The sequence below is a fragment of the Lepisosteus oculatus genome, chromosome 10 (genome assembly GCF_040954835.1).
Source record: "Lepisosteus oculatus isolate fLepOcu1 chromosome 10, fLepOcu1.hap2, whole genome shotgun sequence".
NCBI classification, from domain to species: domain Eukaryota; kingdom Metazoa; phylum Chordata; class Actinopteri; order Semionotiformes; family Lepisosteidae; genus Lepisosteus; species Lepisosteus oculatus.
Genome location: NC_090705.1, coordinates 2,984,795 through 3,012,257, shown reverse-complemented (window position 1 = coordinate 3,012,257; position 27,463 = coordinate 2,984,795). Strand labels below are relative to the sequence as shown.

Below are 27,463 nucleotides of genomic sequence, written 5' to 3'. Positions count from 1 at the left end.
GTCTGTGAGATTTCTGTGCAATTAAAGCACAACACAAGCAGCTGCATTGTGAAACAGCAGATTGTGAAAGGCAAAAAATACATATAATTTACTATAACAGTTTTATTTAAAGCGTGAATCGTTTGAAACAGATTTGTGTATACTTTATAAAATCACCTTTGAAAACAAACTTGCTTTCAGAACAGGATATGTACTGTATCTTTTAAAAAGGAACCGTAGTTCACAGAAAAACACAAATCCTACCATCCTACCTCAAATGGGATGATTTGACTAGGGAACCATCATATGTACATGGACATACATAGCTTTTTAAAAGTTCAAAAGTTCACTTAGACGATTTTCTTTAAAAAAATAAGATATTACAGAAAAAAACAACAACAGAACAAAGATTCATATTTAATTTTTAGGTAGTCCTGACAAAACGTAACTGCTGTCAACTTTATTTTTGGTAACATCTGCAAATTCATGTTCAATACCTAATATGAGAGAAAACATATTTTTACAGTTTACTAAAAATATATATTATTTGAACAAAAATAAATATTTATAAACAGATCACAGTAAACCCCAATCAGTAAAAACAACAATAATTACCAACAGGACACTTAAACAACAAATGAGAAATCGATGGATAGTAAATGCCTGGGTAATGAACAGCCAATTAAATATTTAGACAGTAATCGTTGGTAATGCATAGGCTTTTAAGTATTAGACAGGACTGAAGCAGTAGCTAAGAGTAACTAACAGGCATTTAAAGGTATATTCACACTTGGTAATGTTCACTAACAAACAGGAATTTAATGGACAGACACAGTCAGTTGTCATCAATAAGGAACAAGAATTTAAGGAGTACTAACCATCAGACAATAGCCTACAGTAACGAACAAGCACTTAAAGAATAGTAACATTCAGTAATCTTCAGTGACGAACAGCCATTTAATGGATATTTGCACTCAGACTATAATCATCAAAAATGAACAGGTATGGAATAGAGGCACTCAGACAGTAACCTTTTGAACAGAACATAAGTCACATAAGAAGAAGGCAGAGAATCTACCCTCTGAGGTAGGAATAACAAATTCTCAGAAAGGACAGAGAAATAATCACAACCTTTAGATAATGTGTTATTTACTAAAAACATTCAATTAAAATAAACATCCTAAATGTAATACGTTTTTTTCCCATTGCTTTGTGTCTTCTGCATTAAAGACAAAATTCCATTCATCCCAGAGATGTCTGCACCTGTAACATGAAAATGCACAAAAAATGCCAGATTGGTCAATGGGGATCATTACAGAAAATGCATTGATAGATTCTCCCAGTGTAACTCTAATAAGGAACACTGAATATGCATTTACTCAATTTTCTAACTGTTTTCCCAAACAGGTTCTAAAAATCAATAAATGCTATATTTTAGCCAGATGTAAATACAAACCTATACCGTATATCATCTATTTAAATATGCTCTGTCTAGGATTCTCAAATTTTTATACTTTTTATTTATAACAAATTGCACTAAAGACAGTAAAGCCAACAAATGCCCCATTTTATCTTAATAAAAAACACAGTGGTTACAGTAGTTTTTCCAACAAAGCCTTTAACTTGGTTGTTTGTTGCAATCAAAATCAATAAAAGGCTAATGAATGTATAGGTCTGATTTTTACTTATCTACTGAGCTTCAGGGGGAAACAAAATTGTGAATATATTGATTTTAAGTAAAATAAAATAATGATAAAAGGGCTTTTAAATCGTGCATTTGAAAATCAAGAAAGACAGGACATAGGTAAGGGCAGGCAGGCCTAACCTTTTTCTCGCAGGAAGCTCCAGTGAACCCTGGGCGGCAGAGGCAGTGGTCAGGAAGAACACATCGGCCTCCATACAGACACTTCTGCTTGCAAACAGCTGTAGAACAGGGTTACACCAAATAAGTGAATGTCGCTCGGACCAGCACGCTGACCGCTGGGTTATAAAGCACCGTTCCCAATACTTACGAGTTTGGCATTGCAGGCCTTCCCAGACGGCTGGGCAGTGGCATGTGTTGGGTCCCACACATTCACCGCCGTTTCTACACCTCTGCAAGCACACCGCTGTGCACATGGAATCACAAAACCAAGCTCATTAGTGAGGGGTCTGAACCCAGTGCGTGACCTCTACAGCACACACAGCAAGCACAAGCCACAGCAGAACTAAAACGGCCAATAAGATAGGAAGTAAGAGACGTCTCTCGCCTGTTTATTACACTGCAAAGGAACAAGTAATAGGTTTATTCCATGCTGAAAAGAGAAGAAAGAGAACACAACGTTTCGGCCGTGGAGCCTTCTTCGGGTGTGTCAAGGCTCCATGGCCGAAACGTTGTGTTCTCTTTCTTCTTTTTTTTCAGCATGGAATAAACCTGTTACTTGTTCCTTTGCAGCCTACGCATGCTGACGCAGCTACCCACCTGAACTATTTATTACACTGCCTTGTTAGACTCTCCCCTACCCCCCCCCAAACTGAAGTACATGTCTCCACAACACGTGATCTCACTGCTAAAACACGCAATTCATTCATCTGGAGTGTCATATTATTCAATCTTGGAGGATGACAAAATGTCCAGCTGGCATATAAAGAAGGGCTGCCCAAGGTTGCTTATAATTCAGTGTGACTGAAACTACAGCATGCTGTGGCCCTCTAAGGACAGAGTGATTACTGAAATGGAGGAAACTACAGCATGTTATTTCATGAATACAGTAGTTAAGCAAAGCTCAGTTACCAAAGGCTCATGCAACGGTTCTAAATTTAAGACTTACGTGTGTTACACCTTTTCCCTCTCCACCCAGATGAACATGAACAGATATTGGGACCCACACACTTTCCCCCGTTCATGCACATTGGTTCACAGACACCTAAAACAAGAACAAGTATGTGAAACAGTAAATGCAGAGTTCAGCTTAGAAATTACTAATCTTTATTCTCTTTAGCCACACAGTGTCTGGATCAGCTCTGCAAATATAAAACAAAACTCTCTTAAATCCGACATTTGTTGCTGACGAAATAAAACGTTGTCCACTGTCTTGGCTGATTGACCTTTGCCTTCTTGGCCTGCCTAATAAGCTATCTATCTACACAGTGTACACCTGTATTTTTCTAGTCCTTGTAGATGTGTTTGAATTTCAGTCCTAGAATTCAATCTGATAGCTTTAATTGTCTTGCAAAACTTTACGTTTCTTATTAAAATATACTCGATAGAACAGAACGCAGCTTCTCACTTTTTTGGCATCTCTTTCCAGTGTACCCCTCTGGGCATGAGCACACGTTATTCCGCATGCAGTGCCCTCCGTTCTTGCAGGGGGGGCTGCACACAGCTGGAAAGCAGAAGAGTGGTTTCAGAATGACGGCTGCATTTTACACGAAAGATAACGGCAATGTATGTGTTTGATACAACAACAACCCAAAAAAAAACAAGCACCGATGAAAAGATATCCTTACCAATCTGACACTGAGATCCATAGAATCCACTAGGGCAGACACACACATCGGGTTTCACACACTGTCCCCCATTTAGGCAAACAGGATTGCAGACAGCTAGGAAACAGAGGAAACCAACAGAAGAGCCCACATGGACATCAGCAGACAACAGTGACAGAACAAATCTGAGCAGGAATCATTCTCAGACCTTACAGACACAATATGGCAGACAGTTGACCGAAAGAGACTTAATGATGCTCTGAGATGTGCTTTCTTTACAGAATTGTTCACAAGACAAAGATATATCCTTCACAGTAACTACGAAAGTAATTGCGTTTCCTGATACCGAAGGTACTGATGTACTAAATTTACTCAAGAGGTTTTCCAGCACTTTCCAGTGCTTGTACAGTACATGGACAGTGATGTCTTAAATTCAGAATGACCACAATTGTAGCACTAACAAAGCTTAGAAACAGACTGAGCAGGTGGTGTGACTGCTGAGTTGAGCATCTGTGCCCTACGGAACTGCAGTGCTGTAGGGCAGCATGGAATCTCACCTGAGCTACATGAAGGTCCGTACCAGCCTGGTTTACACTTGCAAACATCAGGGGCAACACACTCTCCCCCATTGTCACAGTGCCTGTTGCAAACCACTGAGCAAAAAAAAACAACAAATTCAGACATTACTCATTAAAAGGGCTATTATGCACTGATGGCTTTTTTTTAATGCAAAAGCCTTTCAACTTCCACTGGGCTTAGACTTTGGGTGAAGTGACACATGAAACATTGGTGTTGCTTATTCATTTATTGGGTCTGATGTGTTACTGTGGCTACATGAAATTCCTAAACATATTCCTGTTTTCAGAAGATATAATAATAAAGTCATGCTGAATATCACTTCTAGGTCCATTTGGAGCCCCTTGTAATTATAACTGTGTAATAAGAGAATGCAGAGTAAAAAGGAAGTACAACACCAAGCTTGGAAGTATTCTTACTGGTTTCGCATCTTGGCCCAACGTAACCATAAGGACAGGTGCAGAGATTCCTGGCCAGGCAGGTCCCTCCATGCTGACAAGGTGGGCTGCAATTAGCTATGTGAGGAAAGTACAAGCTGTCACCTATTTTCCTTTTGCAAGCAAACATGCAGCTTTAGCGGCAGTTTCAGTACAGCTATGCTGTGTCAGGAATGCACCACAAGATTAAAAGGTTTAGCACAATCTCTCTTCGCCTCAGAAGCCTGCAGAAGACTGAGACAACAGAATCTGTGTACAGGACTAAATGCACAAATACAATTTACTGTATGTAACACCATGTTGCAATTATATTGTAATTACAGTGCACAGTAACAAGGAACACCACAGGATTAAGTGCAAATAATTACTCAGATTTTTTAGACTATTTTCCTATGGCAGAAGGAGTTTCATTCTGACAAATAAACGGTGAAATGCAATGGAATTATCCTGCTTGATGATTACCGTGCTCTTACCAACAAGTCAAAAGGAATGCTTTTACTTCTGGGAGCTTTTACTTCAGCAATATTATCTCAAGATGTTGAGAACAAAAAGCCTTTAATATCACAATTAATGAATTGGTTCTCCATATTTCCATGATGCCATGCAAAACACTTCCTGAAAATGTGAGTCCATTCCTTATGGTAGCATTACTTTGATGAAGAAAATCCGCTCTGCAAATACTTCCATCCTTCGCAACTTGTGGGTGTAAAATCCAGTTGAGAAGTCTCTTAAGTCAAGAGAGCTCAAGGAAACCTAAACAGAAAAACTAACTTCTGCATTGCAAGCATTTCAAATGCTTTCACGTTTAAACAGATTGTGACCACATTTACGAAATCACATTTACCTTCTTCACACGTTAAGCCACTGTATCCCAGAGCACATTTGCATACGTTGGGTTTGATGCATTTCCCTCGATTCTTACAGTCTGGCCGGCACACAGCTGTGTAAGACAGAATTCCATAGGACCGATTACTGAAGAAAACAACCTGCCAGCAACACTGACCGAGATGACCAAGATCTTCCCTTACCAATATGACAGCTGTATCCGGTGTATCCTGGCTTGCACTTACAGGTGTTGGGTAACACACATTCCATATTTCTGCCACAGGGATATCGGCACATGGCTGCAAAATAGTAAATTAAGGGAGGGTAGTAAGTATTTTCACACGGACAACACCTAGTTCCAGTTATGTTTTATCAAAACTCATGTTTATTCACACAAAAAAATAATTACTTTTATTCAAAGACAAAGAGACATTTTATCACAGACCTTAAGTCACATTAAAAACACAGAGCTTTAACATTCTGCTATGGTCTCCCTCCATCTTTGTCAAAGTCCTCTGGTGAAGCTAAAGGGAAAGACTATATGGATTCCTGAAAGGTCCTAAAATCCTAAAAAGAACTGAATTTACCACTGATAAACACCAAACAAACAACAACAAAACACCACCTGTGCAGTGCATGCCGTTGCCAGAATATCCATAGGGACAGGGGCCGCATTTGACTGTTCCCGCCAGTGAGGGTTCACACGGCACACCAGGGAAGCACGGAGAATCGGCACAAGTGACAGTCAGGCTTGTCAAGGTCGTCCCCGCCTCTGGGTCCGACAGCTCCGGCGGCGCAGCAGTGCCAGAGACGCCCAGCCCATGTGGCCAGCCTCTGCGAGCAGGGCGAACTCCGGCCTGGGAGACGCCCTTGTCTTCAGGCAGCCGGCCTGCGGGGACGCTCCTGCCTCTGGCGTCTCCGGGCAGCTCCTCTTTACTCTTTGAAAGCCGCCTGCCCGCTTCAGTCTCGGCTACCGGTGGCTTGGGAATCGGGAGGCCCGCAGGGAAGGCGGCAGTTCTGCTTGGCACGCCGGGTCTTTGCTCCGGCCTCGGCAGCCTGCTGCGAGTCTGGGGGAAGTGGGCTGTGGGCCTGTGAATGCGGGGATGGTTCTCCGTTGTCCTGTCCGACTGTGAAGGCGTCACCCCTTCAGCTCTCACACGAGTAGTTGCAGAGGTGGTAGTGGCAATCACCGTCCTGCCAGCTGGAGTAGTCACTGGCCTTGGTCCTGTGAAACAATGATCATCAGAAGGCTGACTTTAAGAAAATACAGTCGTGAAAAAATATTGCATTTGATTTCCCATAACTAATAATGTTATTGAAAGCTGCAAATTATATATAAGGAGTCATTAGAGAGTACGTCAAGACAATATTATCACTGTGTAAGATGGCAAATATAAAACATTGACAGTCAAAAGGTTATTTTACGTTAGAAATACAAGGTAGCAATTTATTTGTGAAAACACCATTAAAGAGACATTCTTACATGCCCTTTCCTTTTTGTACCAAGCAAATTGAGAAACAGAGCCAGGTTCTGAGTAGTCTGAGTAAATGTCCACAAATGGCATTCAACCCATGTGATTTAAAAACAGCTGAATAGCATAATGCTGACACCAATATTTCTGTGTCACAAAGAACTAACAATGTCACTGTTCAGTAGTTTGCTGTGATCCTAATGAATGCCGTAGAGGGCTGAAATATGTTTGGTGTGAGTCACTCAGCTCACTCACTGTTGCGAAGAATGAGCCAGGGAGCTGCTTCAAAGGTGTAGATGGGGTGGCGGACGGGATGCCAGAGAGATACACACATAGAAGACCTGGATGTGAGATTTAAATATGCAGGCGAGCAGAAGATTGTGAGATTACTATCTAGCCTTCCTCCCAAACATCTGTCATAAACTCCATGTATCATAAAAGACCAATTAAAATTAATTTGGTCAGTACTGAGGTTAATTCTGATCACTTTTATTGAGGTAAAATTACAGTAAAAAAAAACATCCTTACTGGGAAATAGGACTCTTCTGCACCTATGACCATTCCCTACAAATCCAGGAGGGCAGGATCCGCAGGTGAAGCCTGTCTCTGGAGGTCTGCGATCAAAACACCGCACCCCTGGGAAACAGGGCTGGCTGGAGCAGCTGCTGGTGTCACCTGAAGTGTGATCAGGGCATCAGAAACGTCTTTACACATCTGAGAAAAGCAGCACGATTTGCACTGCATTCCAATCCTCAGGGTTGTGCAGGGCCTGGAGTAAATTCAGTAAGCAGCACCTCTCCATCACCCCTCCCCTTGATACAGTTAATAAAAACAGTTACTACAAACATCAAGGACTTAGTTAGCTGTATATCTACAGTGCACACCTCATGGACAGTGATGTGCATGTTTAATTAAAAAAATATAAAAAGACTGCAGTTAGCAATCAGGAGATGACATGTAAAATTACACTTAGTTACAGGAATTTACATTAAATTTGACTCGCCTTTTCATGTTTTTAGATCCTTTGAATGCTCAATACATTTTGAACCCAACAGAATTTAGTATTACTTGCCAGAAACAGTCTTGGGACCAGAAGCTGGAAGTTCAACACTAGTTTGGTCTCTGTAAGATGGGTCGGGAATGCCTTCATCAACCTCCACATCCTCCAAACCACTATCATCACGGGAACTGGGAGTATGCACCTCAGTTTTTCCTTTAAAACAGTAAGAAAGGTCATGCTGAGAACTTAATATTGATCACATTGCAGATCAGTTATCATAAATGTGTTCAGTTTCAGTAAATAGGATTTGATGTTCAAGGTTTTCCTCTAAAATATGTCCTGCTTTAGTTACTTAACTACTGTATCTAGCTACTGTGTTTTGTGATTCAAAACAACAAACATACAACCCCACAAAAGCCAAATAAAGATAACAGGATTTCCAGACACAAGAGTCATTTAGTGTTTTTAGCATAAGAGCGTCACATTCATAACTTTGTTTGTTTTTCTGCAATGAACCCCAGAAGCAACATCTACCACAAACAAAAATAATCAAAAACATACGTCTGCACGTCCTCCCATCTCCAAAAAAACCTAAGGGGCATGGTCCACACACATAGGAACCAAAAGTGTTGTTGCACAAGACCCCGGGGGAACAGGGGCTTGAGACACATTCGTCAACATCTTCCTGGCAGTCAGTGCCTGAAAGAAAAACATCTCATTTTACACTCTTAAAAACAAGTACACTGTTTCCCAGCATAAATGATGTAATAATAATAACAACACATTTACCTTTCAATCCAGATGGACATTCACAAAAATATGAGTTCAGTCTGTCCACGCATCGGCCTGGCCCACATGGACTAGACCTGCACTCATCCGTGTCCACTGCACATCTCTCTCCTTCCAACCCAGGAGGGCAGACGCACAGATATTCCCCACTTCCAGGGGGAAAATTAATGTCTGTTACACAGGATCCCCCATTCAAACATTCACACGGCTGGATGGCAACCTACAGTAGCAGACAGGTTCCTTGGGTTAAGGAAATTGAGAACCGTTCACAGTTTTTGTCTCATGGAAACCGCAAAACTGAAAAATGTATCACATATTCATAGCTCCCCCTAGTGGCTCATGTTTAGGAACACGCTTTCAGTTTTAACTGTGATGACACTTTACTCCGTTTAATGTGATTAAACAGAATTAATCATAAATGACCAAATGATGGATGAACAGGAAAGAAACAGTGGTTAGTTAAAGCTAAGTGTTCTTGTGCATAGCGAAGCAAACAAGGTAACTGCATAATTTCCACATTAACTTTTATATGCTACACAGCAGCCACGGTACAGAAACATCCAGCCACTAATCCTATCAATTGCTTGAGTACTGTAACCAGAATAATATATCATAACTACAAAGAAGATAGTGACACAATTATAAGTGGTGATATGGTTCACAGATTCAATATGTAGTGTTCTGTTTTTAAGGGAAAATATAATGGCATATACATGGTTCCAAACAAACTGCTAACATGCTAACAAGCTTTTTTGACCCCTACCATTTTAATAGAAAATCCATAATTAACTACTTAGTAGACTTTTATTGTTATATTGCTGTTTAAACTGCTGGATTTGAAGTGCTCCTGGATTCAAAGGAAGACGTTGAATACCATGCGTGCTTTTTCCAAGAGTCAGGTACCAGAGTTGGAAAGCAAAAAACGTTATTTTCTTTACCTGCACGAAGGCTCTGGTTTGTGCATTGCAGTCATCTGTCACAGCAAATTCAAACGTTTGCAAAGCAGCACTTGACACGACCTTCCAAATCAGCAGCCCAGCAGGGGAGAGGACTGCTTCTCTGGGTCCTGACTCTAAAGTGAAGAGGACAGTCGAGCCTTCGGGATCTGATGCCAGAAACTGATACACAAAGTTTTCACCATAGAACGTGCGGAGCTCTTGAACGGGCTGGAACTCCGGAGGTTCGTTTTCTGTGGGGAATAGGGGGGCAACAAAAGACAGACTTTACTTCTTCAGAAACAGCAGCGAGATACGAACCAGCAGCCACAGGTAAAAACCACAGAATGTGGAAGGACATTCGAAAACAGGCGGCACTTGTCAATGTAAAGGGTTGTGGGAGTACAGTACAAGCTACCCAGCCCTGCTGTTGAAGTCCATACCCTGGCTTTTTTCAAGAAATGGCTGAATAACATCCACAGTTAGGTATTGACTACCAAATGGGCTTAATGTGCTATATGGGCTAAAAGGCCTCTGGTTGATTGTTCTTATCGCACCTTTGGTCAATAGCAGCTCTTTACAGGCTGGAACAGAATGGAAATGGACACATTTTGTCCTGAAGATAATATGCACTGGAAATAGACTTGTGTGATTTTTCAGCTTTCTTAAATGATCAAGACTTCTACTGTATATCTTGGCCTCCTGTTTTGTAACCTTCATGGTCAAGAAAAGTGTCTTAGTTTAATGTTCAGGAAAGAACAAATATTGGTGACTTTTACAATGCAAACCCTGCTTGAAATGGAAAAGAGGCACTAAGCTTGTATTTTTTCAGATTGGCATGTTGCTACAAAGGGGCATTTCTAAATACGAATATTGTCTCATTCACTAAAACTGATACCTTTTCAATACCATAAATGACATGAACATGTGCATATCTGGAGTGCACTTTGGCAAGAATACTGAATGGTATTTCTATATAGTGTTCTATTACATACTTTCAGCAACAGACCACGTGAATTTAGATGAGTCTGGTCTACACATCAGGCATGGGCTGGTGGGATTTGAGTCTCCTTCTCCATAGCAGAGTCCATCTATGTTACAGGTCTTTTCCTAAATGAGCACAAGAGCAATAAATCCCGTTATTCAGAACAGTAAAATTTGCATTGCACAAATGATTGGAATGCTTGGGATGAGCACACTGTATATCAGAGGATAACCCCAATAAAACATAAAGGAGAACTAAAACAAACCAAGAAAAATGCATAGCATTCAATTGTCATTAAGTCGTTAGGACGTGACCTCTGACATATAAACACTAGATTGTTTCCTGAGTTTGAGGTAGTAAAGGCAATGTTAACTGTGGGAACAGTGAGGCAGACAGCTGCAAGAACAGCTCAAACGCTCCACAGCCCCCTCCCTCCCTCCCCATCCCATCCAGCCAGGCACACGGTCGCAGGCCGTGCATTCACTGGACCTGCTGAACGCACCTCGTGCTTGTTCCCCAGGGAGAGGAAATGCCCCCCACTGTGGGGAGGTCGAGCACGGGCTGTTGCCGTAAACAGGATAATTCCACTCACTCTGTCTTACTCTACTTGCCCTGGTTCTCTCCCACACAGAGGACGAGTACTCCCTCTGGGTTGGCCTAACTAGCCTAAGCCTTTCTCCACCCACTCCGTCCTGTCCAGACTGCTATGGCTCGCCTTGCCTCTTCTCATCTTTGCTCTGGTTTTCTCATTCTGCTGCAGTACTGCAGTCCCTCCACACACTGGGCTGTGTCTCGGCTGCTCTGTTCTTGCTTACTTCCCGTCTCTCGCCTGTCGCTATGCCCCTCCTCACTCTCTCCGCTCTCCCTCTGTCCACCTGGTGTCCGGCCCCCTCTGTCCGTTCTCCCACTGCCAGAGCCCTTTCATTCCCCACCCTACTGAGACGAACAGCCCACAGGAATCTGGATTCCTCAGTCCCTCATCAACCCTCCGGCTCCTGCTCAAGTCTCACCTGTTCAGACAGCACCTATGGTCTCTCAGCTCTCAGCTACATTCTTCCGTGACTCTTACGAAGTATTGCGCTAATTCTTTTAATTCTCGCACTGGTTGGTAATGTAATTCACTAGTTGTTCTTATTCCTTGTAAACATGAAATACATACAAACAGGGTGTTTACTGAAATGTTGTAATGCATACTCTTTCATCTATGGGTGCAGCACATGCACTGCTCTGCCAGCTGACATTTTACCGTTCTGTACCTGTGTGATTGATCATTATATTTACACCTAAAGTAAACCTGGCATATATTTTAAACTGCCCTGGATGAGGGCATCTGCTAAGTACATCCCTGCTGATAGTAATGCTTTCAGATACATAAATTATGCTTACTGTATGTGTTTGCAGAGTCTTCAGATGATGCTGTATGCACAAACATTTCAAGTGCACGCAATTTTTCAGGTTGCACAATATGTATAAAATGATTAAACATACTTTTAATGTGCAGAGGCCTTCCGGGTGGGGTTCACATGTCTGACATGCACCATCGTACAACGTCAGGGTCTTTGCATTGCTGAATCCATAACCATCGTTGGTAACCTGGAGAAAGAGAATTTTCCTGAACAATGGTACACAGAATTCTGATTTTTTTTTCAAAATAAGCACCGCAGTGATAAGATGTACCTTAATTTGCCACCTGGCAATGGGTTTATCATCAACCATATCTATGTCCAAAGTGTCTGAAGGGGGTCTACTCTCTGATGGCAACTGGCAGTCCACAACGTTGCTACTGAAGAAGGTGGCGACTGTAAATCGAGGCTCATCAAGAACCCACTCGTCACCAACATACTGTTGATAAGCAATAAAAGAGAAAGCTTTAATCCCACTCTTTAAATATAATATTCCCCCAGATAATCAGATCTGATTGAGAAACTGACAACTGATAAACCCAGGACCCTGAAGCTGTGGAGTAGTAGTGTTGATTACTAATATTGCTATTGCTATTACAAGGCATTTTATTTCCAGGGGAAAGTGAATTCAACTCTGGGATACAATAAGAAAACGGGTTAAGAAAATGAAAGCGTCTGAGGAATTAATCTGAATTGAATCTGAAGAAAAGAAAGTATTTAGTTAAATGTATAAATCTGAGATTGTACCTAGAGGAGAAGCCGTGGAACAGGTAAAGGTTTATTCCACGTTGAAAGGAAAAGAAAAGAGACACAATTTTTCGTCTTTGGGGCTTTGCACACCTGAAGATGTTGTGTGTCTTTTCTTTTCCTTTCAGCCTGGAATAAACCTTTACCTGCTCCTTTGCAGCCTATGCATGCTGAGGCAGCTGCTTACTTGAAGAGAAGCAATTCTGAAAACAGGAGAAGACTTTATGCGGTGAGTTATTTTTTATATTAAATGTAGTCAAACAGCAAATAAGACATTTTATTGTGAAAATTCCTTTTAGACATTCTTGCACTTAGCAGTGCACTTAGCACTTAGCAGTGCAAGAGGACAGATCCCTTGACACATCACATACACAGAGATGAATAACAAAACGTACCCTTTCCTTTATGACTTCGCATTTCAGCTCAAAAGAGTCCCTAAAACGGTGTCCAAAAACCCGTACCGAAGTGCAGTCATACTGACGGACATCACAAAGTCCGGCATTTTCAAGATCTGTGATTTGGGGAATCTGGTCGTCAGCTCAATATTGAAAAAGACAAACAAGCCGACAATCAGAAAACACAGATTTTTAAAGAACAAGAAACTAAATACCTGAGGATGTAAATAACAGTCATACAACATCTATTAATTGTGCTGTGCAGAAATGAAGTGAGGTAAGAGCAGAAAACTTTCAAATTTCAAGCAGTTCTGTTCATTTTGGGAGATATAAAATTAAATATATAATTATTTTCAGTAATACAGGGTTGATGTAAGGCAGAACACTATCCTGACAAACAAGGTAAGCTATATCCTGGACAGAATACCAGTCCATCGCAAGGCCCACATATATACTATATAGGTGCCCCTATATATAGGGGAACTTTAGAAACACCAATTAACCTAGACCAGAATTGCTTGTTTAGCGACACTGATGCTACCCTACGGATTTCTGAATCTCAACACCAGCTTTCCACCACATCATCATTCAATGATAATACTGTGATTTGCTGCTCATATCTAGAAAATGTAAAACATAAACAAAGGCGGTAATAATGACCACAGTTGCCTATTTTTAAAGACATGAGAAAAAATGGCAAAGAAATGAATGAACATACGAGTCGGTTCGGGATATAGAAATAAGATCCCCCTTTAGTATACTTCCATATTCAAGCTTAATGTGCCTTGTACAGGCTACACCTACCAGATAAGACACTGCAGTCGTAGGAACCAAAACCCTGGAAGCACACACAGCCCCACTCAGTGCACTGCCCGTTCCCGCTGCAGAGGTTTGGACACCTCAGAACGGACAGCGCGCTCCCCCTCTGCTCCCCGAAGTCCCCGCCTTCCAGGAGCCGCCGCTCGCATTCGTTCTCCAGCAGGGCCGAGGCCGCGCCCAGCCAGCCCAGGTCGTCCTTGAGCTGCAGGTCCCGGACGCACATGCCCACGGCGGCGTCCTGCACCCTCCCGCCAAGCCACCGGGCGCAGCCCGCGCCCGCGCTGGAGTTGGCGACGGAGCGGCGGCAGAGCTCGGCCGCTCCGGGCTCGGTGAGCCCCGACGGGGTGGGCCAGGAGGGCACAGGACCGGCCCGAGTATCTGTCGCGTGGTCCTCTGGGAAGAAATAACCGAAGCCTTCCAGGTCTGTCTGGCTGAGGCTCTGGTAGGGGGCGTTTGCACTATATCCATAGTATATCTGGCGCTTCCACCGGCTCCTTCTGCTGAGCTGTCTCCCATAGCTGGGAATGGCCTGCTTGTGCGCCTGGCTGAGCCCTCTGCTGGGAGAGGGATCTTTCCCTCGGCTCTCTGAGCCGGGATGCGAGGAGGCAGCCTTCTGTCCCGCTGCCGGTCCTCCAAACTGGCTCCCGTTTAGGCGGTGAGCTCCGGTCAAGACCACAGCCGGAGAATTCCCCGCGGCCCCAGCCTCGCGCTTGTCCAGGCCCCGGACCAGCTCCACCGAGTGGACGTACTCGGCTGTGATGTCCAGGGTCGGTATTAGAGTTGACAGCCTAACATTTTCACGGCGAGTGCAAGGAGATACGGGTCCTGGGTTCAGAGGAGAAAGCAGCTTGTCAGGAGACGGATCAGTCCCCAGAGGGTCTCCCCCGCAGTTGCAAAAGTTTCGTTTCTTCTGGGGGCTCTCAAAGGAAGGCACTCTGTCAAACAAACTGTTCCCTGGAGAAATCCTGGGAAAACAAGAAAGGGAAATTTAGTGATTTAGATACCATGAAAAAACAAGCTTTAAAAATATCTGTCAACAATTTATACTATTCTTTTATTAAATGTTTTACATGGCTTAGGTTAACCTATGATGTGCTGTATATCACTTTATTTCTGCTTCCAATTCCGAAAAAAAGGATGAGTATGAGAAAGAATTCTGATAGGCCGGTGGTATTTTTTTCTCTTAAATAATCAACTTCTTAATCCTGACCACACATGACCACATACCACATACTGTACAAAACGCCTCAATTTCCCTTTGGGATCAATAAAGCCTGATCTTATCCTATACACACTCGCAAATATTCATCTTTCAACATGTATTATAAGCATGGTCCCTACCACATGGGGTCTGTTCTTTCCCCTGGAAACAAGTTCAATAATGTCTGGACTTACCTCCATTCATTAATAAATGCTAAAGGATCCTGAAGTGTAGCCCCATCACTGACCCTGTGAAAATCATTTCCAGGATCTCCATCAAATATCCCACACAGACCCTCTGTATGCCCATAATCGGAACTGGGTGCCCTGAAGGTTAAGCTCATTCCCCAGTCAGCTACATCAGCACGAACAAAGGCTCCTGAAGAAAATGTGATCTACAACAAAAGAAAATATTCCTGAAAGGAGCAATACATTGAAATACAGTATACAGTATGGATGTGTAATAGTAGATACACTATTTTCTCTTTATTCAGAAAATACTGAAACAGGAATACTTCAAAATGTTTATTTTAAGGATAACAAAGCATAAAGGAATGTTCAATGCATATAAATAGCACATAATTTTGCTGCTCTTATGTTATTTTGTATATTTTATCATTCATAAATTATAATAATTAGCATTATATGACATTAGGACATACTTTAACCTAGCTTTAAAGGAACTTGTGCCTGACAAGCACATACTGTACAGTGCATGAAACAGTTTATTTTATGCGCCATTAAGAAATATAAATTCATAAAGACCTAAGTTATTGTAACATGGTTTAAAAAAGTCCACTTACTGTTACTTTTCTTCCTTGGTAAGATTCTGTGATTTTGATATTATTACTAACAAGATTTCTGTTCTTCACTGAGAGGTGTGGTCTAGTTTCTCTGAGCTGTCCGTTGCACATGTCAAAGGCAATAATATCTCCTCCTTCCTGGGCTACAAAGCCACAGATGCAGGAGGCTGGAAAATGTAAGCTCCCACAATCCCACTGCCGGACATGAACGTCAAACTCCCGCAGTGAGCTCTTATAGAACACAAAAGTCCCAATCTTAGAATTATCATAACTCCTACAAAGAAGAACAAAGTCAGAAAACGGCTGATTTGATTTTACGCCATTGAAATGCACTACATGTAACCACAGCACTGAATTCTATAAGGCAGTTAACATGAATTTAAAACTCCTTTTTCAAGTCATGTTCATTATGTGCAAACAGTCATTGCAGCTCAAAAAAATCAATATGATATACACCTTGCCCAGGATATTTATAACGAACCTTGCATAGCTATGCAGTAGAAAAACAAGCAGTCACAAGTGTCTGCAGCTGGCAGTCTAACAAGAATATTTAAACACATTGAACCTCAAGCAAAAATATTGAGCTCAATAAAACTAACATGAAACGCACATACTATTTCACCTAACACATGGGAAATAAAACAATACAATACACAACAAAAATGTTTACTTTGTATACTTTAAGCAAACACATAATACAATACTAATAAAGCTTTTGCAGTACCTTCCATCAAATGTTATGATGTGAGGGTCTGTAAATGCATAGCAATAAGAAGAAGGAATATCCTTGACCTCAATCTGCAAAAAATACAAATTACTCTCGGTTTGTAGTCGGGCACTACACACGCTGGATGTTCAAACTTCTAAAGTAAGCCTGAAGGGTCTTCACAGCAAGACAAGTCAGTATTCATTGCTTATGATGGAATAAGGAATTGTACTATTTTTTTCTGGAGTTTAAACTCAGATGATGTTGTATAAATAAGTAAAACAGGATCAAGTCTCTGATTCCAGGAGTTAAATGAAACATTTTTTCACTTGTTTTTTTCACTCTGTACTGTACATGTGACAGCAGTAGTTTTTCTGAAGATTTTTTTGGGGGCAAGAGATGATGTTGTAATTTCTTATTTCCATCAAAAGTCAAAGGATGGCACAGTCAAGCAAAGATTTCTATTCAAATATGATATGATTGATGGTTTTCTTCCCAACACTCCATGCCTGAATGTTGATCTTGACTATAACAGTGAACTAATGGGACACTGTCTCACCTGGACGCCCTGTGGTATATAACCACTCCATAGAAAGCTGTTTCTACCCAGGGGTTTGACTGTGATTTCAGTGACTCTGTCACCATCCTGCACAAAGTCCGTCACTGCTGTGTAGTGCACAACAGCAGAAGCACAGCTCCCGTTAACGCAAGGCCCCTGTAGGAGATCAATCTGGCAGGACGACAGAACAACGTTCGGGCCGAAACGTGCTTCACCTGAAAAGATCGAGAGGAAAATACTGTACAAATACAACGAAGTCCATACCAAGGTGAAAGGCTTTTGGCCCAAACTTAGTTATACAAATGAAGAACTAATACAGGAAGAAAGTCCAACATAAAGGCCCATTCCAGAGACAGAACAACAGAATGCAAACTGTCCCACTCTTGAGTAAGGGGCACAGCTTGTGTCCCCCTCACTCCTTGAGTTCTCCACACAGGCCTGGTGAGAACGGCCCAGCAGAGCCTGAACTGCTCCTGCACAGCATGAATTCACACATTGCAGCTCTTCCCCATAATATTTCTTTTAGTTGGCTGATGATTTCTTGCATTTTACCCCATTTATACAGTGTCCTTGCAATTGATGGGAGCTGTTACCACTTCTGCTGTTATTCATGTATGATACAGGTGCAAGCAGAAATGAAATGTCTTGATCAAGGGCTGAACAGCACTGTACCCAACCAGGATTTAAAGCCACAGCTTTCCAGTTACAAGTCCTGAGGCACTAACTGATATTCCTCCCTGGCAGCTAATGCTACTGCTACCCATCTTGATATTGTATTTGACTACACTTATTCACTGTTCCACACAAAGCGTTTACCTTCACTGATGGTGCTGAGATGGAGGGTGATGGAGCAGTCCTCTCTGGGAAGCCCCTCAGAGCAGGGAATGGGCACTGTGCTCTCAACTTTTAGTTTATATTCCTTACCATCTTCTGATATGGATGAAACCTCTGGTTTCAGCTAGAAGAAGAAAGAGTCATTCCATGACTACTCATGATCGATTCTGTTTTTTTTTTTTCAAATCAAAAAGACATTTAAAAGCACAACTGCCTGCAGTACGTTATTTTAGGATGAACTCGGATCGGTTTGCTCTGGTGTACCCTGATTCCAGCAAAGAATTCCTGGCTCTCCACTGGTGTGCTGCGGACGTCTGGTGACTCCAAAAAGAAGCTGGAACTACGGCAGTAAATCTATTAATCATAAACAAATCACATGATTTATAGATGACTAAATATTCAGTATTCACTGCATTTAGGTTTTAACAAGGTCTGATGAAAACTGTTTAGCAATTTTTGCTATTTCTAGACATATTTCTGAAATGCCATTTTTAATTTTTTTTGACAGTATTATCAAACCAAAGGACCAAAGGGATGGTGAAACCACTTGTGAAAAACATTTGCCTTTTCTTTAGAAGGAAATTATTCTTAATTCCAAAATGTATATTCTTATTTCACATCAGTTGCAGATTTCACTGAGAAAGACCTCACAGATCCTAATTTGTTGGTTTTTTTTGCTTCACAACTCTGTACGTCCCTCAGTGCCCGTACAGTGAAACAAACACCGGAAGGCATAAGTGGAAGGGTGGAGGTGCAGTAACACACAGAGTTGTAGGAGTATGTGACAAGCTGTCCAGCTTGCAGTTCAAGGCAATACCCTGGCTTCGTTCATGAAACAACTGGGTCTCAGGAATTTCAGATGAATCTACTACTAACAATCAAATTGGCTAGATGGGCCAGATTTCTATACACAGTGTACTTTGAGAACACAAAAAATATATATAACATTCTTGCTTGAGTTGTTCCCCAGAGCAATCTGACTGAATTATGCTCGATCCCGGGTCACACTGCACCTTGTCGCCCAGTCTAAGATTTATTCCATCCAGTTCGATGAATGAGAAGGTCTGCACAGTCGTCTCCTGCCTGAGTTCTTCCCTGGTCCCGTGTGGAGACAGCCGAGACCATGCGACGACGTATCCCAAAGAGACGTTCGCATTCTGTCCATCAAAGGAGCATTTTAGGTAAATATTCTCACCGGCATACTCTGCCACAATTTCAGGAACTGATGGTGAGGGAGGGAGATTCCCTATAATAACAAAAAAAACACACATTACACAAATAAAAGCCTCAGTTGTGTCACTTTTAGATATTGTTTTAATTGTATATTATTATACAATATCTTGCCCACTGTGAAGTAAATTAGCTTTTTGTTCACAGAATCCCTTTGAGTAGGACTCATTTAATAGACAAATTATATCAATGACCACCTATGTAGAATTAAACCATTTGATTTCTGCAAAACCATCTTGAATAACCAGATATTTTATGTATGAATAATTTTGTTGTATTGCTACATGGTTCATGCTACATTTAGGCCGTAATTAAAATTTTAACTTCACCAATTACAAATTACAACCTGCACTTCAATTAAGAAAGAATCAGGCACAAAAAAAAAGTGTATTATAGAGTATAAGAGTATTTGCACACTTGCCTAATCTGTGGGAATAAGAAATATACTGTATAATAATATATTTCTTATTGGTAGAGTTCTTATTTCCATAGATTAGGCAAGTGTGTAAATGTGCTTTAATATGACCCTGTATGGCTTCTGTTTGTATTATAATGACTAAACTTTGACCCCTCTGATTTTCTATTTACTGCTCACAAACATGTACCTCTACAATGTCCACCAATATATGTTTCCCCAGGACCACAGGGAGCTGGTTTTGAATCGGACACCACTGCAAAACACAACCACACTGCAAAGTGAGTGTACTGCCTCCACTGCAACAGTGATCACAGAAATTCAGCACATTTATAATCTAGTGTCTTAGATGCTATAAGAACAGTGCCTCAGCTGATCTTCCTGCGACCTAAGACATCTTCAGATTGTCACAGAGAGTTCTGCACTAACAAGTAATGCCAGTAAACTATTTCAGTGAAAAAATGAGAACCTGGACCAAAAACAAGGTCACTGTGATAGGTGAGCCTCCCTGGAAGTAGTGCATGTGGGATGTATAGAGATGAAGACAGGGTCTTACTGACATTCTTACCCTCTGAACAGTAACCCATGCATCCCTGAGTGGGCTGCAGCAGATACACGTAAAAATCACCACAGTTCCTGACGCTGACAGGGATCCGAAAGAGGCAGCAGTCCTTGGTGCCGCTTAAGAAAAACTGCCAGGTTGCACAGGCGGTGAGCTGTTTGACCTCCATGGGCCGGGGAAGAGACTCCCCGTCTGACAAGGACAGCCACACTGGGGCTTGAGTTCCGCAGTGATTCACCTAAAAACACAAGCCAGAGAACACTTGATCCAATCCAGGACCACAGCCTATCCCACCAAGCAACGGGCGCAAAGTGGGCTACACCCTGGATGGGACACCAGTCCATTGCAGGGCACACAAAGACACACACTCCCACCAGAGATGATTCTCCCAGAAGCCAATTCATCTGCCTGTACTCTAGGTCTTGGACTGTGGGAGGAAACCCACGCAAGCACCGGGAGAACATACAAACTCCTCACAGACAGCACCCCAGGAACAGAACCCCAAGACCCCAGCGCTGCGAAGCTAACCACTGCGCCACCATGCCACCCATATGCAACTGTCCTTCAGCAGAAAGACTTCCGGAAATACAGTGTTCATAAAATGTAGGAAACCTGGATGGAGATTTTTTCTTTATTTGTCTCAGATATTTTCCCATTGTCTCCTTGAGAGCATGAGAAACAAGACGAGACCATTAAACCCAGCTGGACCGTTTGGTAGTTACAGTAGTAGCTAATACTCTGACGATCTCATTCCATCCTGCAATTTCTGACTGGGTTGTTTGTTCCAGACTCCCTCAACCAGCAGAAAGACATCTACAGTACCAAACTGCTTGGTAGGGCTCGGTGGGCCAGGTTATACATAAAAAATCTCAACGGCCAGTGAGAGACATAAACAACTTAGCGATCAGCCTAGTGAAACATTACCTCCACACATTTAGTAGGCATGCTAGCTGGCTTGTCAAAGATCTGAAACTGATACCATCCTGGGCTCAAGGAGTGGTCGCATATCAAATCCTGAATGGCTGACTGCTGGAGCCTCTGGGAGTCGAAGCTGACACTCCTGTAAGGGTTCTGAAGGATCTGGTGGCCTTGCGGAGTACATTCTGGAGCTGCAAAACAGTCATCACATCATCAGCACTGAGCTAGGCCAGTTACACACAGAAACGTCCACAAGGAATTTAAGATGTGGTGACAATAATAATTAATAAAGAAACATAAACGGCTATTATACTCAGTTGATAGAATTTGCACATTGAATATACTGAGCTTTCAGAGGAGTTACATTTTGAAAAAGCTTATAAAAACACATGCCCTGTTAAAAGTGGAAAATACACTGATTATGACGTACTTCATATTATCAGTATTTGCGAAGAATTTGCCTTCATTTCACAATCCAAAATAATTGCATGGCAAACACTACTGCAGCCAAATAGTCATTAAGCACCACACTATTTATGGTAGTGCAGTTTTGTTTCTAGCCAAAATAGAAAGGTACAATTTATCACAATGGCAGCAAAAAGGTCAGTTTCAGGTTACATTTGCAGTTTGGAGAGATGGTGAGTTTGATGTGTTTTACGTAAGAAGCTAATATTTTCTGATTAAAATTGTAATTAAAATTGTGAAATAAATATTTGCTCAGGAAAAAAAAAACAGTTGGCCGCTGTAAGTGGTGCTGGTGGACCAGTAGGTGGCGCTCTTCAACTAGACCAGAATTTCCAAACCAATGCTTTCTATGGTGACAGTCTGATGTCCTGATGTCCTGAACTGAAGTCCTGACCACTTGGTCATTAAAGATCTTAGACCAGCATGAGTAATAAGATGTTAACACTTTAAAATGCAAAAAAGCTGAAGACAAAAATAACATTTATAAGCAAAAAGGGATTAACTAACAAACACACAGAAATCCAAAGACACCATCTACTGTCACATCTGCTAATAAGAGTTCTGTAGCTCCCATTCATATAAGGCCACCCAAAGGCCTCCTGGTTCAGAGGTTAGAACAAAACACAAATAGTTACCATGTCCCCTAGCAAAGTCACAGTAATGATGATGATAGCAGCAGCAAACAAAAAACTCTAACGCACCGTGACAAGCAGCCTCAATCGGCCAGCCTTGGCCACAGTTCCATTCATCTCACTTATGCCTGGTGGAAAGAGACTAAGAAAACAGTGGGAAAGCGAGAAGGAGAACAAGCAGTGAGCTAGTGACAGCCTACAGAGTCCTAGCTGATGAAGAAGAGCTCACACTGGAGAGGACAGCCTGCAGAGTCCTAGCTGATGAAGAAGAGCTCACACTGGAGAGGACAGCCTGCAGAGTCCTAGCTGATGAAGAAGAGCACACACTGGAGAAGACAGCCTGCAGAGTCCTCGCTGATGAAGAAGAGCTCACACTGGAGAGGACAGCCTGCAGAGTCCTAGCTGACGAAGAAGAGCTCACACTGGAGAGGACAGCCTGCAGAGTCCTAGCTGATGAAGAAGAGCTCACACTGGAGAGGACAGCCTGCAGACTCCCAGCTGATGAAGAAGAGCTCACACTGGAGAGGACAGCCCGCAGAGTCCTAGCTGATGAAGAAGAGCTCACACTGAAATGGACAGCCTGCAGAGTCCTAGCTGATGAAGAAGAGCTCACACTGGAGAGGACAGCCTGCAGACTCCCAGCTGATGAAGAAGAGCTCACACTGGAGAGGACAGCCTGCAGAGTCCTAGCTGATGAAGAAGAGCTCACACTGGAGAGGACAGCCTGCAGAGTCCTAGCTGATGAAGAAGAGCTCACACTGGAGAAGAAAGCCTGCAGAGTCCTAGCTGATGAAGAAGAGCTCACACTGGAGAAGACAGCCTGCAGAGTCCTAGCTGATGAAGAAGAGCTCACACTGGAGAGGACAGCCTGCAGAGTCCTAGCTGATGAAGAAGAGTTTACACTGTAGAAGACGGCCTGGTAAAAAAAAGAGCTCATATCCTTCTAAGGTATCCTAAGAAGCACATGAAGTGGAAAAAGTTACACAGAAAAAACAAAGACCATGTGAAAAAAGTACAGAGCCATATTTAATAAGTAATTCCTATATTCTTGAGCTGTATTTATAAGATCAGGTTAACAGAAAAATGTTTAACATTTCAAGAAAACAGACATCTCGTCTTTTTCTAATCCAATTGTGCCACACTGACGGATTTGATTGTTGAATGCTTTAAGGTACCAGTAATGTCTGTTCAATGTCACAGTATGCCTGGCTACCTCTCTGGAGATCAAGAACATTTCCAAGTAGGCAAAAAGGTGCAAGAGCTCAGAGTCTGGCAGGTACCACTGGGCCAGAGATTGCCTCTTATTTGAGTATAACTTCTCTGCAGTTCTCTCATGCATTGTTGCGTTCGTGCTTTTTAGGTCAGAAGTTGGATCATGAAATGAGCATTTTACATCATTACATCTGCACTTCTTCAGCCCATTAACAAAGCTGCCCAAATTCCATCCGGACTCAGAAGACATATACTGAGCTGTCATCAGTAGCTGAGCTTCCCTTTCTGGGCTCATGGCTGAAGAACCGGTGTGTTTATGCAATGTTTTTTTTTTTTTGTTCTACACTATTCACCTGCCACTTTTTTATTTTAAAAAGTATGATGTGACTGAGAATATGTGATGCCTGTTCTTTATTGATGATGCTAGTTATCACATCACAAGGTAAATATTATCAGTTGGTTTCTAACAAGGTATAGACTGCTTGCGAAACAGAGCTATTATACAGTACGTCTGTAAAATCAAGCACACATTGACCTGAATGATGTATACACAAAGCTAAGAGCATGTTTCAACCGCTGTTAGGGAATGACAGTAATTTAGGAAGATTAACCCCAGTCTTCTTACTTTACGTGACATTGCTTTAATCAGGAACAGAACACCAACCGACTGCTTTTCTTGGAAGGGGGGGGATTCAGAGTCCTAATGTTTTTTGAGTGGATATGACCAGTAATATACCTTTGGCGTGTACCATATGTGTCAAACACAGCGATTTTGCTGTTTAAACCACACGTAAAACGAGCACAAAGGATGATAACTGTGTTGAAATATAAAGAGACACAGGTCACAGAGCCAGCGGAGTCAGAAGAGAGCAGTGTACAGGGCTCTGCACGTGCAGCTGGAAGGGTATATATGTAAGTCCTTGCTTCAGGAGCTACTATTGGGGTATTAATAGCCTACAGTATAATGGATAAGGTACCTAGTAAAGAGAGTCATACATCCTTTGATTGAAGCACCAACTACATCTAAAAATATATTTGCTTTCAATTCCACTAGATCTTTACGTCTAAAGAGCGTGCGTGTGTTTAAACTACCTCTATACAGCGGGAGTCAGACCAGCACAAGTTGTTATTTCTTTTCTGTAATGTCCTGTCTCTTTCATGAACTAGCTCCACTGAATTATCCTGACTGAGCAATCAGCTATGTGATAATTTGTCCCCTGTATGAGTTTTCTGTGCAAGCAATGTGTTTTATTATTTAAATGTAAGTGAGAGTTACACATACTGTGAAGGTACACAGAGACAGGAAGATGTTTTCATAACCAAACAGCATGTTTGTGTTTTATGTGAGAAGTAAATCTTAGCACTCGATTAACTGTTTTAAATGTTACAGAGAAAAGGAGAAAGAGAAAATTTTCACTCATGGCCTACAAAAAAAACCTTGCTTTGGCTCTTCCTAAAGAAACACAAATTGTAAATCAAGGCTGAAGTCTTTCTCCCTGAAGTTCCCGTCACAGCAATATAGCAAAATACAAATACGCGAAATACTGCCATATTTACAAATAACAATTCTGTCAAATACTTAAAGTAACTCTTACAGTAAGTACCCAAATAACTACACAAAACGACTTAAGGAGCTTAACATCATTTTCCCCATTATAAATTGCCTTAGCTTGTATAAAAGCAAAACCTAATAGTTTTTTTTAAAAAAAAAAACCGTCTTCACGCTCCGTTTCCAGTCGCCCCGGGCTGAAATGATTAAGATCATTGCTGTTCCTGCAGGCGAGCTGTGGAAACGCCGGACTGCCGCTATTTGGATTTCAAAATCGCATCCTGCTGCGCCCGGGCAGCCGCACACCCGAGAGGCCCGTCCGCTCAGACAGCAGCCAGAAAGTGTTTCCACCAGACTGTACATAACTGAACCCACAGGGGAGGCTTGGGTGTCTCTTAACGAGGGGGGGTTCACAGGATTGGCTGATAATTATGCGATAAATTCGAACTAAGCAATGCCTTCAGGACATCCTCGCCTTCACGCCGGCGATGTTCATATTGTGCTGCAGTCAGTTTATGCTAATCGATAGGATATATTTATTAATTTGCCTAAACTGCAATAATAAATGTATAACATGGTCTAGGCCCTGCACTGTGAAAAAACACATTAATACATAGAAGAAATAAGTGCTACTGATAACTTTAACATAATTCGTTTAATATCCTCGTGAACAATCCCCGAATAAGTACAGGTAATACTAAATAAAGTTACAGAGCTTATAGGATAACAGTAAAAAGTGTTTTTCAATTTCAGACAAATTCATCTCAATAACGTGAAACGAGTTTTTAAAAGACTTTTAACCGTGCCTTTCCTTTTTATGTCTCAATGTTTTAATAATATTAACCCAACAGCAACCTTGATAATAAACAACAACAGCAACAACAATAGTAATTAATTAGTAAAATTCGAATTGAAGCTTCTTGCATTTTCTGAATTGGGCATTTGGTTATATGAAGCTGCTACTGCCGCTTGTAATTAAAAGTGTCTTTTCCATAATAAAACTAAGGAATCCACGTAACGATCTCCATTTTAATTGACATACCTGTAAGGTAAAAGTTGCACGGAATAGCAACCTTGAAGGTTTGTGCAACACAGAACATTTCTTACCTATCTGACAGTAGATGGTTGTTGTCATCAGTAACTTCATCGCAGTCCAGATTACAAAACATCCCACACGTTCCTGACGTGTCATTGTCCTGTGAACGCAAATAAATGAAAATAACTCGAACTCTGCATTTGGTAAATATTCCGAAGTCTGATACACTGCTTCAAACGTGCCTTTCAAACGGACTATGGCCTTTCTATCCTCCTCTTACTGAGATCAGTGACTGAATCAGTTTCTAGCGAGGAAATGCTTCTAAGAAAATGCTAAGTAACGCCAGTGCACAGCGGTTCCCTAAGAGTTTGTTACTCCTCACACAGCTGTGCCTGCAGAGCATCAGATAACAGACCTCTGAAGGACTGAGCTCAGCTGACGGACCACAGACTGCCTGGCAGCCGGCGGCGCGCCCTTTCAGATCAGCGCGTAAGGACAGAACACGAAAAGTGTTCATGGAATAAACGACAAATGCAAAACGGCCATCATGCATTACTCGAGCGAAGCTGTGACTGGATTCAAATGAATAATTAGTAGTCTATATACAGTATGTTCCTGTATGGGAATCAGTGCGTAGTTTGGGAGAAAAGAATCACAATTACCATACGGTATTAGCTTTTCTTGATATATTCAATGTACTACTTTAAGCATTTATTGTTAACATTTAGAGTCATGCCAAATTATGAGTATGTTTAATATCAGCGTTGATATTTTAGGTGGAATATATCCTGTTCCCTTGTCCTTAATACACAAGACAGAAAAAAAAAGTCTAAACTGGGCAATTTAATTTTTTTTGCTTTAGCACCAAGCTTTTCTCTAATTTTATAGACGTTAAGGAGTTGCTTCTCGGGATGCTTGTCGGAGAATGTACAGGGTTGATTTCCTTCGCTGCTCCAGGAGTGACTTTGAAATAGAAGAGTTTGAGACATTTAAGAATTTGAGTCTCTTCATGCTAGATTGGCAGAAGAAGGAGGTGTAAACATCCAAATAGTTTAGCCAAAGGTCTCCAGAGTGTCAGGGCAGCCATGGATAGTCTGAACAGGAAGAGGGAGGGACAAAAGAAACTGTAGTCCAGAAATCAACCACGATTAGACCAGGACTGGTCAGGAGGGTGTAAAGATGTACATCATAAAAGTTAAACAGTTGGACAATAATCTTCCACTGGCAGTCTGAGAGGGGCAAGACAGCGAGTCAACCCAATAGCCTTGATTACCTTGGCCAATGAGAATAACCCCTCTTCTAAACTGCTTTGATGGGATAGCTGCAAAAATGATGTTGCTTTCATGTCTCTTGATGTCTTTCATTCCATGTCAGCAAATATCTCATATGGCTGCCAGGACAAAACCAGCACAAAACACACTTTCAACAATATATTAACTTCTGACCAATGTCACTAAAGACTGGCTGTGTAATTTGGCCTGTAATTATCTTGTATAGACTATAATTACAGAC

The 27,463-nt window shown here is 41.7% G+C and overlaps 1 protein-coding gene across 1 annotated transcript; it reads right to left on the bottom strand.

Moving 5' to 3' along the window:
- Positions 1-87: 87 nt before the first annotated feature.
- Positions 88-26,357, bottom strand: vwde (von Willebrand factor D and EGF domains). Its single transcript, XM_069194746.1, has 32 exons — positions 26,023-26,357; positions 21,064-21,248; positions 20,146-20,377; positions 19,768-19,833; positions 18,946-19,178; positions 18,197-18,286; positions 17,915-18,056; positions 17,099-17,313; positions 16,558-16,631; positions 15,834-16,107; positions 15,226-15,425; positions 13,816-14,795; positions 13,012-13,154; positions 12,144-12,308; positions 11,955-12,059; positions 10,477-10,591; positions 9,485-9,735; positions 8,547-8,766; positions 8,319-8,456; positions 7,830-7,970; positions 7,286-7,432; positions 5,911-6,510; positions 5,489-5,584; positions 5,305-5,400; positions 4,443-4,538; positions 4,005-4,100; positions 3,469-3,564; positions 3,249-3,344; positions 2,790-2,885; positions 1,992-2,087; positions 1,805-1,902; positions 88-1,242 (listed from the first exon to the last, which is right to left on the bottom strand). Exons 1-32 carry the CDS (start codon positions 26,105-26,107, stop codon positions 1,222-1,224), a joined length of 5,688 nt encoding a protein of 1,895 aa, XP_069050847.1. The 5' UTR covers positions 26,108-26,357; the 3' UTR covers positions 88-1,221.
- Between the last annotated feature and the right edge of the window lie 1,106 nt (positions 26,358-27,463).